Below are 17,069 nucleotides of genomic sequence, written 5' to 3' on the forward strand. Positions count from 1 at the left end.
AACAATCGATTAAATAAGCCATATTTATATGGCATATCGTTTAGAACTCGATCTATTCGATAGAGTGCCCTATTTTAAAAAATATTCGATACAAGCGCGTAAAATATATTCAGATATGCAGTGCGAGTACAAATAAAAAACAATTCAGCACATTTACGCTAGAAAATGTTATGCTAAATAGCATAGATTCCCTTATCCCGACCACTGATTGTAGTTGTAAACCTCGTTGGGCGAGCAGAGATTCGGATAGTTGGAGTTTCGACCTGTAGTACATTCCGAGGCGGCGGTTCCCGCCCTGTAAACCGGGTTATTCACCACATTGGTGACCGCGTAGTTGCAGGCCAACAGGGTGGCCTGCACATTGTTGGCGTCCGTAAATCGGGCAATCGCACATCCAACTCGGTTATTTCGCTCGTTGACCATGGTGGTGAAGTGGCCAATTGGTCTGGAAAGGAGTTAAAGAGATTACCAAACTCTCTACTGCTTGGTGGCCAGTGTATGGAGCTGTGTACTTACGGTCCACCGCGCATCTGATAGTTCTCCATGTCGCCACTGCTCGCATCCCGATTCTCATCGAACCAGGCGGCGATCCGCTGGCGCAGGAAGACCGCCACATCCACACTCCGGGTGAAGAGAATGCTCAGATTCTGGCCGGCATAGCGATACGTGTTCGTGTTGCGGCATTCGTCGTGCGCCATGCGGCACTGCAGCGCATTGTATGCGGCCAGTTGGGCCAGTGTCGTGTCCCAGGCCATTGTGGCCATTTGGCCGGCACTGGGGAAGCCACTGACACCACCGCCAGCGATCAGGTTACGGCGTTCGTTGTGCAGCTGGAGAATCAACGGGATGTGGGCATTCACTTGGACGAACTCGCCGCTGCAGCCGCTCACAAAGCGCTAGAAACAGTCGACGAACAGAATTAGACAGGATCGAACGTGAGAGCGTAGGAAACAGGTACAGTTGAACCTTTGTAACTATGGAAGTTCAACTTCGTTTGTGCGGACTTATTACATCCTATGCATCAACTTACACCGCTGTTTTGGCAGGCCACGTGTCTTCCGCTTGGACACAGCTCTGGATCGCAATAGTTCTGTGCGAAAGTAAAAGTGAAAGTAGTAAGGACCAAATATAAAAGGATAATCCAGCAGGGAGATCGTGACATTTTGGTTTCATATACGCAAAACTACTAAATTGCTTACACATTTCGCAAACAGACATAACTTTCAATGAATGGAGCGACGCTCGTATTTATTTAGGCCGCAGTCTGGCTTTTGATTTTGCGACGAAGTAAACAAGTGCTTTGTTAAAAAAACATATTTAATACATATATGCTGATGGAATAAATGCACGTTCGAGTACAGTGCGTACCATAGGTAAATATAAGTTACTTGCTTTGTTTTACCCAGTATATGTTGCTGTCCATTTTTAAATGTTGTTGTTGAAAAAGAATTAAAAATAATTTCGAAGACTTTTTCAAAATGTCAAGATATAATCCCCCTGGTGGGCTTAAGCCGTGACACAAACCAACTGCTAGTGGCATTCTTATCGTTATCGCTGCAGTCGTGGCTTGCAATTATTAAGCTATATATAAGCGCCGTTTCTATGCCCAAGATTACTCTGCGCTCAACACACAATTTTGCACGACTAATTGTTACAAATTTGAATTAGCTTGCATTTCATCAGGGGTACTCTCCCAAAATCAAATTTGGTATTTAAAGTGCGCTTGGTGTGCGGCCACACCGGCCGATAGGCACGCACAATCGAAGAACGATTGCCACCGATAGGTTGCGACGACGAATCCGCACGAATCCATGAGCCCTCGCACCGCCGCGTCTTCCAGCTCCTCCCGATCGCCCAGTCGCCCAATCGCCATGTCCCAGACGCAGTGCCGCCTGTAAACAACCGCCGAGTGAAGTCCGCAGCCCGGAGTCAGCGGGAGCAGCAGCGTCAGGAGTCCGGAATCCGTTTCCCGGTTTCCGCAACAGGTTGCGTCGCCTTCGCCAACAGAAGGTTTTAGTGCGAGCTTTGGACAGAGTATACACGCGCCAGGATGCAGCAGCGCCGCCAGCCGGCGAATGGCAACGGCGGAGGAGGAGGAACCACCGCCGTCCGTACGGAGGAGCAGCAGCAGCAGCCATTGAGTCAGGATGCTGGCGCCAAGGAGGCGGGCAGCATGCCGGGCAAGGCAACGGGACGCGGCTGCTACTTCTCGCTGGCCTTCTCCATCGGTTCGATGGGCCTGGCCTGCGGCAGCCTGTGGCAGATACCGAACAGCAGTGACCGCATCTCGCTGCAGCGCGGCCTGGTGCTCACCTCGCTGGGATTCATCTACTTTGTCTCGCTAACGGACTTCTGCAACAAATACCTGTTGGAGACGACGCATGGCCAGCGCTTTCGTCGCAAGTACCGCCTGATGATGTCCGACGTCCTGGAGATTACCAACAAGTGAGTAGGAGTGGACGCCCACGCCATCCACGGATGCGGCTGTCTTGCACGCACATTAGTATCGATTTTCCCGCACTGCCACCCACACACGCACTTACTGCACTTGCGTTATGCAGCCAAGCGGGTAGGTGTGGGGTGGGCGCTTTCCATCCAAATAACTGTGGCAGCCTATAGCTGCCCTTTCCTCGACCACATGATTCATGCAATCTATTTATGCGTTTCTAATACTTACATAAGTTCATAATAATATACACTTCTGTTGGCCAAATCATTTCCATGAGTGCAACTGGAGTGATTTAGTTGAATGCTCAGGTTACTCATGCTTGCACATAGACGTAGTTAGACTTTTGTGATGGAATTCAGATAGCTAAAGATACAGCTGGCTGCTGTCACCGATTACGTGGGTAATTGTTGGCCCAAGTAACAGGTATTCTCATCATCAATCATATTCCCGCCCAACGCCTTAAGGTGTGCATGATGACTCACCCAGTGACATTATGCTGCGGAGCTCAATTTACCACAAGTTGGAGCTTAATTAGGTTACTCTATGAAGTGGAGCCCTACCCAAGTGGTTTCCCTCCCTACCTTCAGTCTTATCTTGGGAAATATATTAGCGGGCGCGAGTTTATAGTGAGTGCTTAGCCCAGTTTTAAGTACGCATTTTGGAGGGCACTTGCCCATATCGAGATGGAATCGAGCGCATAGTATATGTACACACAGCTCGGCTGGACGCTGGCTGGTGTCCCCGACATTCGGCAATGGCGTTCCTTAGCCCGACGCTGATTTATATCATCATCTCGAGCACAGCGACATGCGGGTCAAGGTCTCGTGGCGGGCGTGGGATGTGGGCGGTGGGCGGCGGGATAAAACGGGTTTTGGCTCAAGGCGAGTCGGTTTCGAAACGGAATAATTGCGTGGAGAACAAGCATCCATCGACTTGACGACGCATTTAACCAGCCAGTGAAACAGCACACAAATATATCCTAAAATTCAATTGTTCATTTGGCCAAAGGCATTTCCCAAGTAATGTGATCTGTTCGCCCTACTTGAATGCACAAAGCGTAAAGCGAGTGAAATTATTTCACAGCTTTTCAATTCGCCTGATGCAAGCGTACAAAACGGCCATTTATTAGCAATTGCCCAACTGTGGAGTGCCCCTTGCCTAACTATTACCCCCGCAGCCCAAAGTGTTAATTAAACTGTGTGTAGAATTGTTCAAAGCGCTTAAATTGAGTTTCACTCTCTTCTCATTTCGTATCTCCCCTCCATCCACCACCTGCAATTACAAACATGCACATTTGTCATGATGAAACAGAGAGTGCCGGTCTATATGGTGCCGCTATGTGTGCCCAATTGCTGTACAGGTGTTATACAACCCGATCTCTGGACGGGAATTGGCTCAATCTGCTTTATCAGTAGACTTGGATAAGCGCTCATCACATGCTTTCTTCCACAATGAGGGTTATACTAGATCTTGGACTCTCTTCTTTACCATTTGTCGAGGCTTTTCCCTTTCTCAATTTAAGTTCAACTACAGAATTAGTTGATTGCATACTACAGAATTGTATGCATGGAATGTGTTAGTATCCGCATGACCCGGGTTACGCATCTAATCATCAAAGACCCTGCCAGACGACCCAATTTCCTGGTGGGCTAATTGATTCACTACGATCGTTGTAAGTCCAACAGACGCACTTCACCTCCACGCTGGGCGATAAGGCAATCAGCCGGGGCTCTGGTGATTGGCCCCGCCTATCTGCCCGCCCTCTATCTATCTATCCGGGTCTGTCTGCTCTGGCTTCTGCTATCGGGGAAACGAATCGATTTGGGTGAGTGAGTGCATCCAGCATTGATAAGCGGCTTGTTGTTAGATGCTTAGGAGGCTTTCGTTAAGCTCGTGGGTATCGCGGAAAACTGGGTATGACAACCCAAAAGCAACCAAACAACGTAGAACTATTCAAAAATTTTCCATCGCCACTACTCGCCTTTTCCCCGAGCCCTTGACTTTCGTCATAAATCTTAATTGGACATAGTTGAGGCTATTTGTTTATTTACATTACCGCTGTCTCGCTTGGATTGTGGACATTCGTGGCGCTTTGACGGCGACTCAGTAACCGATATCTAAATCACATTCGATTCGATTCGATTGCCCCGTCGTGGCCCAACCCAGATATTATACAGCACCTGTACGCGAATACATATAGATTCGCATGTGTAACATACATATGTGCATGTATATATAGTGGGTATAGTATAGCCCACGACTATATAGTAAAATGCGCAGCCGGTAGCGGGGCGCACTGACACCTTCGGGACCATTCATTAGGTAGAACCGGCGGCGCTTCTTTTTGGAACTAATGCCCACATTCGATGTGGGGGACTTTGCATCGGTTCTGTTGGCCTGAAGCCGAGTCCGATTTTGATTCCGATTCTGATTCTGATACCGATACCGATTCGGTGCCAGAATGCTACTGGTGCTCCAGGGTGCGTCCAAGGTTAAGTGATCACTTTGCACTAGGCGGCGGAATTACGTTTGACTAATTGATTGCGTGGGCAAATGGGTCATCATCTAGTTGCAGAAATGCTGTCAAAAGTTATGGACTAAATCCCGAGTATTACATTGCTTTATTTCTCTCATTGTGACCATTAAAGCGGAGTTGGCTATATTAAAACATTAACCAATTATATTCGAGGCACTTTAGCTAATTCGAGTCTATTTCAAGCGGCTTCATTATCTTGGGGGTTGGGCAATCACTTCCTATTAGTTGGGGGCGCCAGTTCTGCTCTAATGACCAACATCCTGGCATTGCTGTTCCACCACCCTTGACCTTTCGCAGGTGCGCCTGGTGAAGTCATCGTCTTTGCCATTGCGTGGAAGCCTTATGTGAGTGTATATGGAAGCGTAGAAGGGAGGGAGATTAGCTGGTATTATGTTACCATTTATATTTATATGGTAGTTTATTCAAAGCCTACAAAATCACGTATAATTTGTAAAGGTTAAAAAAGAATCAGTTTTCAAATCTATGTATGCTATGGAGATCAATGAAAATCGCTTAGTAGGACCGGATACTTGTTGGTCCACTCCTGATTGCTCGAACCTCTTATCACTTGCGCAACTTGCCCCTTCCCTTGGACTTGGACTTCCTCTTCTTGGCGGTGCGCGAGGCTTTGGTCTTGGTTACGCCACAGTTGCTGCTCGAAGTTAAGCTGATGCTGATGGTGCTGCTGCTCAAGTGGAACTCACTTACTTCTGCCTCGCCAGGATGAAAGCTCACTGATTTGGTTGTTCCCTCCTTGCGTTCCTCCTCCTTTTGATCCGGCTTCTCATCCAGTAGCTTTTGCTCCGTCTGCTCGATGTCGTCATAGGTTATGGTCTGAATCATCGGCTCAGCTGGCAGAATAAAGTGATCCGATTCCGCCACGGAGTGTGTGAATTGCACCGGAGAATGATATGACATGGGGGCACCGGTAGCCGTGCACAGACGTTTAGGTTCTGGTTGATAGTTGACTGGTTTTGGCAAGCGCGAACCAGATTTCCATATGGAGGACACCTGCTGCAGGGAGTTCATATCACTTTGGAGCGCGTCACCGTCTCCAACGCCCATGTCTTGCACCGATGTCGGCCCCTGGTCAGCGCCACCGGCAGCGCGCGCTTGGCGATTTGAGCGTCGACGACGAGAACGGGGTGTTCGGTCCTCGGGATACGGCATCTGGGCCAACTGCTCCATCATCGACTTGTAGCGGGCATCCAGCTTGAGCGGTGGCACCTCGTACGGACCATTTAGAACTGCCTCGGGATCTAGCATAATCTTTTGCTTAACTACCGGCTCCTTAACCTGCGGTGGATCCTCCAGCGGCACAGGCACTCCGCCCAGTGCTTTCAGCTCGGGATCTGTCTTAGGTGATCCCCCTTCCGCTGCCGTTAACTGCTCATCATCGCTGGCCGCTGCAGCTGCTGCCGCCGCCGCTGCTTTCCTACTTGCCCGCCTTGAGCGTCGATTGGGCGAAGTGGGAGCGTTAAGTTGGCGCACCATTGGACGGTATAGGTAGCGAACCACCTGTGGCTTCCTACCACGCTTGAGGGGAATAGACACGAAGTACTGGTAGCTCATATCGATGCCGTCTTCCATGGTACGAGGAACCATATGCTGTTCCTTCCTTATGATCTTGCCAACAATTGGAGTTTCTGGTTTTTGCGGTTCTGGGGGAGGCAGCACCTTTGGGATTCCAGTGGATGTGGAGGGCTGACTGGGTCTATTGACCGAAACGGGAGGTGGTCTCCGGGCTGGAAGCCTCGATAAAGTTTTGCTTTCTTCAATGTACGGATTCTTCGATATTCTTGCCTTCGACTCTCTGGACCTCGGAAGCAAAGAGCTTTTCGATGGATTCCTCATTGGGAGCCTTCTAGCCTTTGGCGGCATCACATACTGATTCAATGAATGGTGCACTCCAGCTGACTTCCTTGGAGAGCCTATCATATGATTCCCAGCTGGGATCTTTGATTCATTTCTCGACTGACTTGCCGCTTTTTGATTTATATATTGCCTAGGATGTTCAATTGATTCGTCCAAATAACGATTCGTCGCTTCATCCTTGTGCATATTTGGTTGCTCAATCGGTTGAATAACCCACGAATCCTTTGAAGGTTCGTTTGTCGAAGCACCTGACGGATTTCTTGGCTGGTCCATGATTAGATAAATGGAAGCCTTTCTGAAGGGATCCTTTGGTCCGAATGCTTCGTACGTATCACGATCCTCCGGTAGATTGTCTTTGGATTTGTGCATCATGGCAGCTTCCTTCAGTTGAGCGGTTAGCTGATCGACGACATGATTTACCGACTGACTGATTGGTATCGGTACCTTAACCATGGGTCTGAACTTTGGTGGGGATATCGATTGGACCATGGGTGCGTTCATGGCCAGCCTAGTTTTGGCGTTTCCCTTCTGCACGGTCAGCTTTTTCTTCTCCATCTCCATATCCTTTTCCATGGGAATTTCCGGCGATTTTACGTCAACTTTTGATGAGACAGGCTCGACGAGCCTCATCACCGTTGAGGTCAGCTTAATGGCCGTGCTACCCAATGCGCCTTGAATTCCAGGATTCAGTTGCTCGGTACTCGGCGTCCTGATCCCATTGATGCACTCTATCACACTGGTCTTGCTGCTGGTCGTGTTCGAGTTTGGACTTGAGGTGGACGTACTACTCCTAACACCGTTCTCCATGGTACAGCAGGTGGAAGCGCTGCTCATGATTGGGCGACTCTGGCTGGGAGCGGGACTAGCGTCCGGACTGGGAGAACAGGATTCCAGCCCGGTGGCGGGTATCTGTATTACGGTTCGGGCATCACGCAGCAGCACATCCTTCACCTCCGCAATTTCGTTTGAACTGGTCGAGATGCTTGGCGACCTAAAGGATGATTGTTGGGACAATGGACTTGGTAACCTACTGGCTGACCAGTTGGGGGACCTACTATGTGATCGACTGCTGGACTGGGCTCTCGTTTTTCGGTTATCCATCTGGCGCAGCTGTGCCTGCATCAGCTGATCGACGTGCATGATCCGCTGGCTGGGCACACGGAATATGCGCGATGTTCGACCCTTGATCCTTGTCCGCCCAATCCGTTCAGCCGGCAAAGACATCAGTAGCTGCGACCTGTGCAGATGGCCACTGCTACTGCTCCCGTCCAACTCACCAGCGTGATCCTCCTTGCGCTCCTGCAACCCGCTGGCCTGTTCCTCGAAACCCTCGGAGGAGGACTCGCTGCACGGCACAAAGTTATCCGATGGCTTCATGATCCAGTTAACCTCGTCCAGGCGACGCGATATGGGTATCCTTGCAGGAGGCGGGGGAGCTGCCCTTCGACGCAACGTGGATGTGGCAGTGGTTTGCATAACCCCCCTTGCGGGAACACCACCACCAGTTGCCCTTCTGGGCACTGTCTTGCCTGCTTCTGCTGTCACCGCGGTTGCAGTAGTTGCTCGATTCGCTGGTCTCTTGGGCACAGCTCCAGCTGCTGATGGTCCACTAGCACCATTCGATGGTCTTGGATTCGAATTGACTGGCGTTTGTGATGCACCCGTTCCTCCTCCTAGTCTTGAAGCTCCTGCTGCACCTGGTACAACTGCGTCCCTTGTTGGCTTTGGATTTCTTTGGCTTGGTGGCTTCGATGCAGCACCACGTTTTGTTGCCTCGCCGCCTTGTGCGGCGACACCAGTTCCTGTTTTGGTCTGGAGCGCCATGTTTCGATTTACACGGCGGCCTCCGCCAAAGAATTTTGACATTTCCGTAGACATTGCGCTTACGCCGAAAGTTTTGTAGTGGGTCTCTTGGTCGAACGGGAATTTCAATTGATCTCGAAATTTAGGTTTTTGTACTTTTTCTCTCAATGGTTAAAAACGATTTTGTTGAATTTTTATGCAATAATTTAACATAATGATTGGTAAAGAGAATAAATAGGAATGACATTCAGTAGAGTTCCATAGCTACTATGATGGGACAAAAATATATGTTTGAATTGTCAAGGTAAAGCCATGGCTTTGTTTTCAATCTGGAAATCATCCTTTCGATAAACCCATCAACAAATCCAAATTAGTAGTTTCTCGGCGAGATTGTGGGAGATGTGCTGTGCACCGATGTGTGGGCCCTCGGTCTGCGGACCTTCGATGTGCCCGCCGCCCGCTTGTCGTGCGCCACTGGAGCCACTGCATCCGTCGACAGTCTACCACTGCTGTCCGTCCACGAAGTGCACGCTGTGCTGCAATAACGAGTCGAAGCAGGAGTGCCACTGCACCTGCCAGCGCAACAAGCACATCGTGGAGGCGTTCAGCTGCCTGTTCCGGGTCAGCAAGTTCCAGATCCTGACCACCCTCTTCCTACTGGCCTATCATGAGAGCAGGCCACTGCCGCGCTTCCCGCGCGATCGCAACTGGGCGGTGATGGAGAACGTGAAGGCACCGTACACGGAGTTGCACGACCTAAGGATCTACGACAGCCTGTTCGACCGCTGTGGTAACCGCATCGATCCGCTGGACCGAAAGAACACGTACAAGCTGTTGCGCCTGATCTTTCTCGGTCCAGTGCTGGTGCCGGATCAGCGGACACAGCTACTGGCCATGCTGTACACGCTGAATGCCCGTGCCGTCTGTCCGGTGGATCTCAATGGCCTGTTGTCGGTACTGCAGTATGTGAAGCTGGATGAGCTGGTGTGCGGCATCTTGGAGCAGGACGGTCGAGCAAAGCGCTTCCGCAGCGGGCGGCAGTGCTTGGAGCTGTGCAATCTGTACCAGAAAGTGGTCGCCACGGACAAGGATGCGGTGATAAAAAAGCATCGCCGCCGCAAGGAGAAGTCCAAGAGCAAGGATTCGGAGGCACAGAAGAAGCCGCGCAGAACCATTACCGCGCAGATATACTGCACCCGTCGCGTTCCGGAGCCCGAGGATGTTAGCTCACGGGTCGAGACTATCACTCCAATCGTTCGCAGCACAGCCACCTCGTTGCGCCGCTCCTCCAACAAGAAAAGCTGGATGCCGGTCAATCGGAGCAGCACTAATAACTCGGAGAAGGGATCTCGCCGGGGTTCGCGCAATCTTGCGGGCTCACCGAAGAGGCAAAAGCCGGAAGTGTCCAATGTGGGAGTGCGAATGCAGGGCGGCGACCGATAGAGAACGAAGTGAAGCCACATCGATTTTTGAATCTCCCCCATCTGTATTCAATCTCGGTTCATCTACATCTACTAAATTCTGTAATGCAAATGGTTTTTTTTTCTCATCTACTATGGTTTATTGATCACAAAGTAGTGGTTTATTGATACATAGATTCCTGCACATCCGGACATGCCATGTCCATGTCAGTTATATCCTGCGCTTACGCCGCGGACTGGGCAGATACTCCCCAAGCACTTGCTCCTCGAGGAGACCTGTGTAGGTGGGCGGGATGACCATGGTATCTTCCGAGGGCCTGCGCAGTTGACCGTGCCTCCAGTCCAGGCTGTCATCTGCGTCCGCATCATCGTCACTGGAGGATTGTATAGTATCGGAATCATTGTCATGGATCGGCGTTTGCTGTGTCTCTTGCTGCATATTTCTCGACGGGATTTCAGAAGAAGCGCGTTTTGCTCTTAAGCTCTCAAAAAAAATGGCAAGTGGCGAGAGATTGGACATTTTCTTCGGTTCATTAGCTAAAGGAGAAGCTCCTGCGGTTTGCCGTCCCCCACCTTCCATCCTGAACGACGATTCGTCCCTTTCCGTATTTCCCCTTGCATTACATCTGGTGGTTGTTTCATTCCTCAACGGATAATTCTCGTAGTACGTCGATGTGGATGGTCCCCTGTAAAGTGGAAAGTTATCGATGCGGTTTTTCGCACCTTGAGCTTGTAGATGGCAGACATCGTTTGAGTGGAGCATCTCCCTCATCTGGCTTTGATACGTCCTGGGTGACAATGTAGGATTCTGTTCTTGGCTGTAGCCTCTTTGATGGTAGTAATCCAGTTGCGGATTGTGTCCCGATCTTGGCCTAGTTCCTCCCAGAGCTTTAACCACGCCTTTAAGGCCCTGAGCAGCGGCTCTTATGGCTCCAGCTCGATCCCCTCCCGGCCCTTCTTGGTATGTCGCCTGACCGGAGTAGGGGTTATTCCGTGGACTATCCTGCATGACGTAGTTGTTCTGCGTATAATACGGCGAGCCTTCAACCTGATCTTCCCACCTTTGGTTACCATCGTTTGGATAGTGACAAGGTGCTTGGTACTCTGGAACCCATTCTGTAACTTGCTGAACTGGTGGGTTCTCGATGTGGTACTGCGGATACTCTGGACACATGGCCAAATTTTGGTGTTTCAGAGGCGGAGGCGGTGGCCGTGGACGCTGAGTGCGTAGTAGAGTGCGAGCGTGGTGATGCTGTTGTGGCTCCCACCTCATAGCATCACTGAATAACATGGCCTTATGACGTCGGCACTCACATGGAAGTGGCGAGGATCTGGGCTGTAAATATGGTTCATCCAGTGGCTGCCTTGGCTGATGAGTGTGGTATCTGCAGCAACAGCAATGCTCTTCCTGCTCTGCCTCTTCCGCATTGACCACCTCATGTGACGGCTCCACACTGGCCACCGAGGGAGCAGGAGCACAGGGACATCGCACACTATCCGTATTGGAGCTGAGTGCCCGGATGGAGGTGGTCGAGCGCAGGGAGCGACAGCTACACTGGGATCCATCCACCTGACTTCCCGGCTGCGTGTCCGTGTAGTATCTGCGACCCGTCTCCAAATGCGATGGTGCCGTGCTGGGAAGCGATGCCTGATATTGAATTGGCGCCTTCTTCATGGCCGATTTCAGAGGTGAGCTTCGGTACTGTGAGTGGGACTCCGGCCGCGAGCAAGCGCTGAAGTACTGACTGGAGTAGACATCGGAGTTGAAGGGATACGTAGAGTTGTATTGGAATCGCTGCCTTTGTTCCCGCTTCTTGGCGGGCTCCCGACTTTTTGGTGTCCATGAAGATGCATCCGATATGTTAGGAGTATCTGAAACACGCTCTTGTTGCGATCGTTCGGAGGAACTGCAGGAGGATTGCCTCCTCTGACATTGCTGTTTGCATGGACTTGGATTTGAGAGCTTCGCTTCTCGTTGTCTATTCGGTGATGTGCCTCTTGATGATCCTTTGGGTGAAGTCTTCTCATTTTGTTGCATGCAACTGGGATTTGGGAAATATGGCGCTTGGTTTTCCCCTTTGCTGGTGCTTGGTAGCTCCTGAGAATCTTGACAAATCCCTGATGGAGCAGCGTTTCCCACCTGGAACCTCCCCAGGCTAAGAGAACTACTGCCCTTGACCGGAGGAGCTTCCCTGCCGGGATCATGATCCTGCTTCTTTTTCATGACTTTTCCAAGATTACGTAGCTTCACTGTGGCCGAGTTAGTGAGGTTTAATCTCTTGGCATTGAATTCATCTGGCAACAAAGCACCTATTATCCTCGGTTTAGATTTCGGCGTTATTATGGGTTTCGAATGGTATTTGGCTTGGGCCTTGGACTGTTCCGATGATGCTCCAGTGCCTGAAGCTGCTGCATCTTGATCTTTCGTTCTGTTTAATGCTTTAGTTGTGGATACTGGACTCGACCTACTGGACCTATTTGGACCCTGTTTAGGTTTGGGTCTCTTCTTAGCCAAGCGCTTCATTAGCTGATGGAAATCATTGGCCAGATAGCAGGCCCTGGTTCGATGTCCACACTTGGAGCTATCCACCTTACTGATCGACTTCTTCGTCACCTCGGAACTTTCGAGCATCTCTTGTTGTGCTTCAGCCAGCGCGAAAGTGCAATTACTAACGGGAGGAAGTTGGTAGGATTCCTGCGGCAGTGCCCATTTACAGTCGGGATGGCATTGTGTCGCCTTCAATTGAGGCTGCTCCTGCTGGACTTGATTCCAACCCGCTAAGGTTCGTTCGCTGGCGGGTGTGCGAAATTGCAAGGATTGTTCGCTATGTGCCTGCTCACGGATACCTTCGCTGTTCGGATGACAGTTCTGGAAACCATTATCGGAAAAAGATTCGGGTTTCAGTGTGGTGCTGCTGGTCCCCTCCTCGAACCTTTCATTCCAATTCCCCTTCGACTTTTTCCAACTGCAGGGTGCCGGCTGTGAGGCTAAATGGAATGGCATACTTGTTCCACGGTCCTCCTTTTGCCGTTTTTTGTTCTGACGCATTTGGCCGTACCGCTCCCGGTTTTGTTGGTAATTCACATTCAAATTGTAGAGCAGATGGCGTCCTGGTTCAATGCAACGCTTGCAGATCCCTGTGAATCCACTGAGGATGCCCCTGGGCTGGTGTCGGCACTGGCATTTCCTCGGCATTTCTGGCGAAGATGCTGTTGATGAAGTAGGTGTATAGGCGGGCGAAGAAGCGGATGGATTGGCAGGCACTGGAAGAGCTGATGGATAGGAAGAAGGCGGAGAAAAACTCGTGGGAACATAGGCAGTTCGGTATGACTGCGACTGCCTGCGAAAACAGTTGGGGAATCTCCTCCTCCGTTCGGGATTCGCTTGCTTCCTATCCTTTTGCTCACCTCTTCGGCCCTGCCATCTTTCAGAGTTAGTATTCTCGGAGGAACTCGACGATTGGAAAGTTCGCCCACTGTCCACCTGCCTGACCTCCTGACCATCCGCTTTGTTCTGCTGCTTGTTCAACCGCTTCGCTCGCCTTCGTTTCTGTCGCTCATCTTCAAATAGGGTTGACTCGACCTTGAATTCCATTCGCGTTTCCTTAGTTACCAAGCATGAATCATTGGTGCAGCTTTCATTGTTGCAGTAGTTCTTGTTCAGTTTCTCTGATTTCTCCTTAAAAGATTTTGAACCTTTCTTCTCCGCCGTCTTCTTGGCGGGTTGCTTTAAGTCCTCCGTTTGCCGGGATTCAAATGGTGACCACGCAGGAGGCAACACAGATGTGGCCACCGTATCGTCGCCCAGAAATCGATGCTTCAAATTCGGATGGCGCTCCCCACACGGACAATATGCCTCAGTGTCGCCCCAGTGATGCATCGAGATTCCGTAGAGCGGACAGCTCTCGGTCATGGCCGCCTCATAGCTGGCCAGGATGCGAAAGAACTCCGGCGAAATGCGACGGAAGCGCGCCGGATCGAGACGCCGTTGTGGCGCCTGGCGCAAGTCGAACTTGCGTCGCAGGCACGGCAACAGCGGCTCCGTCCGGAGTGCATCCAAGCAATCGCTGGTCATGGGCTGTCCATCGGCCTGAAAGAGGCAGTCCAAGGATGAACCTTCCCGTCGCTTCAGGCAGGAGCAGCTGCCTCTTCTCGATGGACAACGATGGCCATGCCTCTCCCAGTGGAATCTCCTTCGCTTGGGACTCTTACTTTGCATTTCCTCCGTTTGGGCATTGCCGATGAGAAAGGGGTTGCCATTACCAACTCGAGCCTCCGTGGTGGGAATGCATGCTGCCACCTTGCCTCCGCACTCTTCTGCATCCTTCATTTGGCTAGCTACTGTACCAGGTGCAGGTGCTCCGGACTTGCTGGCTTGTTGTTGCTGGCGACAAGGAGTCGAGCTGCTCGACTGTTTCTGTCCGGACTTCTTGCTGTCCTTACTGGCCAATCCGTCGCTTAGGGCGGCCAGCTCCTCGGGGCTAAGCTTGTCCAGAAATACCTTCTGCTTGCGGAACCACTCGGTGGCCAGATCGGGAACAAGTAAGCGCTCCGATTTCCGGCTTCCGCCGGACAAGAGCTGCTCGAAAAGCGAGCAACGGGACGCCCTACCTTCAAGTGCAGATGACGGCGGAAAATTGCTCATGCCCTTCTTGACGAAGCGGTCCAGACAGCCGGTGGATCGGGAGGTGCCGGTCTCCAGCAGCTGGGTTAGGTATTGCCGCATGGCTCGTTCCGGTCCAGGATCACATGCCTCCATTTTCGGTGCCTTGGGATGCGGGCAGAGATGACAGTTGGCGGTGATGACTTCTTTTGGTTGGTTACCTAAAATTTTGATGATTTTCCAGATAATTTATGAGTTTTGTCGAAATCCGAAGGTTCAATTGAATTTTGAGTCATAAGAACGAAATCGCAATATGTGAATTTAAGTCCAAGACTTACAGTCTTGATACGATAAGGTAAAATGCGTCATACTAGATCATTTCTTTATTTTATCACATAATTGGAGCATACGATTTATTACGTACACACACATATATGTAAGGGGGGAATTGTATGATTAATGCTAAAGCAATATGAGATTTAGAGAAAAGGCGTCCTTATCCAATCGCATTGAATCCCATCCAATGAATATAAAATGAAATCTCGCCCATTTTTCCAGAATCGTATCGGCAATCCAGGCCTTGTTCTCCTTCCTCGTGGGACTCATCGTCTGCAAGTCGACGTGCACCAAATCCTTTGTATATGCATCCCACTTCTTGATGGAGGCGTACGGCTGGTTCGGCACCGCTTACTTTATGTACGACATTTGGTCGATGTACAAGGTGCATACCCAGAAGATCGCCGACAAGCTGCACCTGTTGCGCATTACCAAGGGTCAGGGTGCGGTGGTCAGCAATGGCCACGCCAACGGCACGATCAACGGCAAGTCGGCCAGCGGCAACAACAACGGCAGCACTCCAACGAATCTGCACGAGATCTGCGACTACGATGGAGCCTGCGTCCAGATACCCAAGGACGGCAGATGGGACTTCCTCAAGTACGTGGTCACGCACCCGGTCATGATGATACACCATGTCTTTATCGGAACATTTGGATTGCTGGTGGTGACGGTAAGCACAACTTGGCGCACATGCAACAACAAGATATGTATAGTTAATAATTGTAATATTCCGATTGCAGTACATTCGCGGTGGCGGGCACTGCATCTACAGCTACATGTTCATGATGGAGTTCTCCACGCCGTTCGTCTCGTTGCGCAGCATCCTGAGCACCATGCGTCTCAAGGATTCGCGTGTGTACATCGCCAATGGGCTGCTCATGCTGGCCACCTTCTTCGTGTGCCGCGTCTGCATGTGGCCATACGTGATGTGGCGCTACAGCCTGGCCATTGAGGCTGCGTCCCTGTGGTCGGCCATGTGCGGCCTGCCGCGAGGATGCCTCATCAGCATCGCTATACTGTTCTTGCCACAGCTCTACTGGTTCTATCTGATGGTTTTGGGTGCTCTCAAGGTGTGTGTGCCCGTTGAGATCCCTTTACATTGTGTTGTGTCTTGCTCACATGCATGTGTCTCTTTCTTTTTCAGGTCTTTCTACCGCAGAAGAGGCGGCCGCCCAACGCAGTTCTATCGGCAAAGTCGGCGGCCACGCCCACAACAACCCCCACCGCCCTCGTAAATGGCAAAAATTAGTGCAAATTGTATTTATTTTGAGGCAGAGTTCCAGCCGCATCCGTATTGCGGAGATCTTGCTATTGTTTATACATTTTTAATTATACAACTACAACGACCCACTAACCGGAAAACTGAAAACCGGAAACAGAAAACCAGGACGGACGGAGAACGAAAACGGCAGCGGAAACGATGGCGGCTTACAAATGAACCGAAGACCATGGACAGACCCTTAGTGTTAAAGAAAGACATTATTTACTAAAAAAAAAAAGAAAAAACGATAAGGATAAAGATGAAGAACTTAGAACAAAACTAAAACCAAATGCAGATAAAACGAATAAACTATGTTGCTTATTTTTTGAAGCAAGCCCCCTAACCATAAACAAATTAATGTTGCATTCAATTTCCGCTATATCCACGAAATCGATGTTGTTAATCGCCCCGAAAAATTGTCGAGGGGAATAATGAATGCTTGTGTTGTTAGAAATATATATTGCAAATGAGAATGCGGAAGAAGGATAACTGAGTAGCATATGAAAGTTAAAAGAAATTGGCCAGATGCACAGCTAGGAATGTTCGACGTGCATATATTGATATACATATACATATATATATATATATATATATATATATATTAATATTGTGAAATCGCGCGGCGCAAGTCACCGATTGTATAGTGATCAAAGGATATATATAGATACCAGATTCCCGGGGACCGTAGATCATTTTTCGGCCATCTATGTAGAGAGTATAGAGATGTACAGTACGACCAGAATATATATTTTCTGAATTGCATATCACGATATTTTACAAAA

The 17,069-nt window shown here is 50.1% G+C and overlaps 5 protein-coding genes across 5 annotated transcripts; 2 read left to right on the top strand and 3 right to left on the bottom strand.

Annotated features, from left to right (window-relative positions):
• Positions 1-100: 100 nt before the first annotated feature.
• Positions 101-1,551, bottom strand: LOC6617545 (antigen 5 like allergen Cul n 1). The gene is made up of 3 exons (XM_032726075.1): positions 1,031-1,551; positions 517-896; positions 101-445 (listed from the first exon to the last, which is right to left on the bottom strand). The coding sequence occupies exons 1-3, from the start codon at positions 1,160-1,162 to the stop codon at positions 193-195; spliced, it is 765 nt and encodes a 254-aa protein (XP_032581966.1). The 5' UTR covers positions 1,163-1,551; the 3' UTR covers positions 101-192.
• A 206-nt stretch (positions 1,552-1,757) lies between these two features.
• LOC6617546 (ceramide synthase) lies at positions 1,758-16,771 on the top strand. The gene is made up of 4 exons (XM_032726072.1): positions 1,758-2,445; positions 15,246-15,696; positions 15,767-16,096; positions 16,171-16,771. The coding sequence occupies exons 1-4, from the start codon at positions 2,051-2,053 to the stop codon at positions 16,273-16,275; spliced, it is 1,281 nt and encodes a 426-aa protein (XP_032581963.1). The 5' UTR covers positions 1,758-2,050; the 3' UTR covers positions 16,276-16,771.
• Positions 5,379-8,762, bottom strand: LOC6617547. The gene has a single exon (XM_002041825.2). The coding sequence runs from the start codon at positions 8,736-8,738 to the stop codon at positions 5,550-5,552; it is 3,189 nt and encodes a 1,062-aa protein (XP_002041861.1). The 5' UTR covers positions 8,739-8,762; the 3' UTR covers positions 5,379-5,549.
• On the top strand, positions 8,909-10,337 carry LOC116802242. The gene has a single exon (XM_032726074.1). The coding sequence runs from the start codon at positions 9,063-9,065 to the stop codon at positions 10,104-10,106; it is 1,044 nt and encodes a 347-aa protein (XP_032581965.1). The 5' UTR covers positions 8,909-9,062; the 3' UTR covers positions 10,107-10,337.
• Positions 10,277-15,129, bottom strand: LOC6617548. Its single transcript, XM_032726069.1, has one exon. The coding sequence runs from the start codon at positions 14,841-14,843 to the stop codon at positions 10,296-10,298; it is 4,548 nt and encodes a 1,515-aa protein (XP_032581960.1). The 5' UTR covers positions 14,844-15,129; the 3' UTR covers positions 10,277-10,295.
• Positions 16,772-17,069: the final 298 nt, after the last annotated feature.

Source organism: Drosophila sechellia, chromosome X (assembly GCF_004382195.2).
Source record: "Drosophila sechellia strain sech25 chromosome X, ASM438219v1, whole genome shotgun sequence".
In the NCBI taxonomy this organism is placed as follows: domain Eukaryota; kingdom Metazoa; phylum Arthropoda; class Insecta; order Diptera; family Drosophilidae; genus Drosophila; species Drosophila sechellia.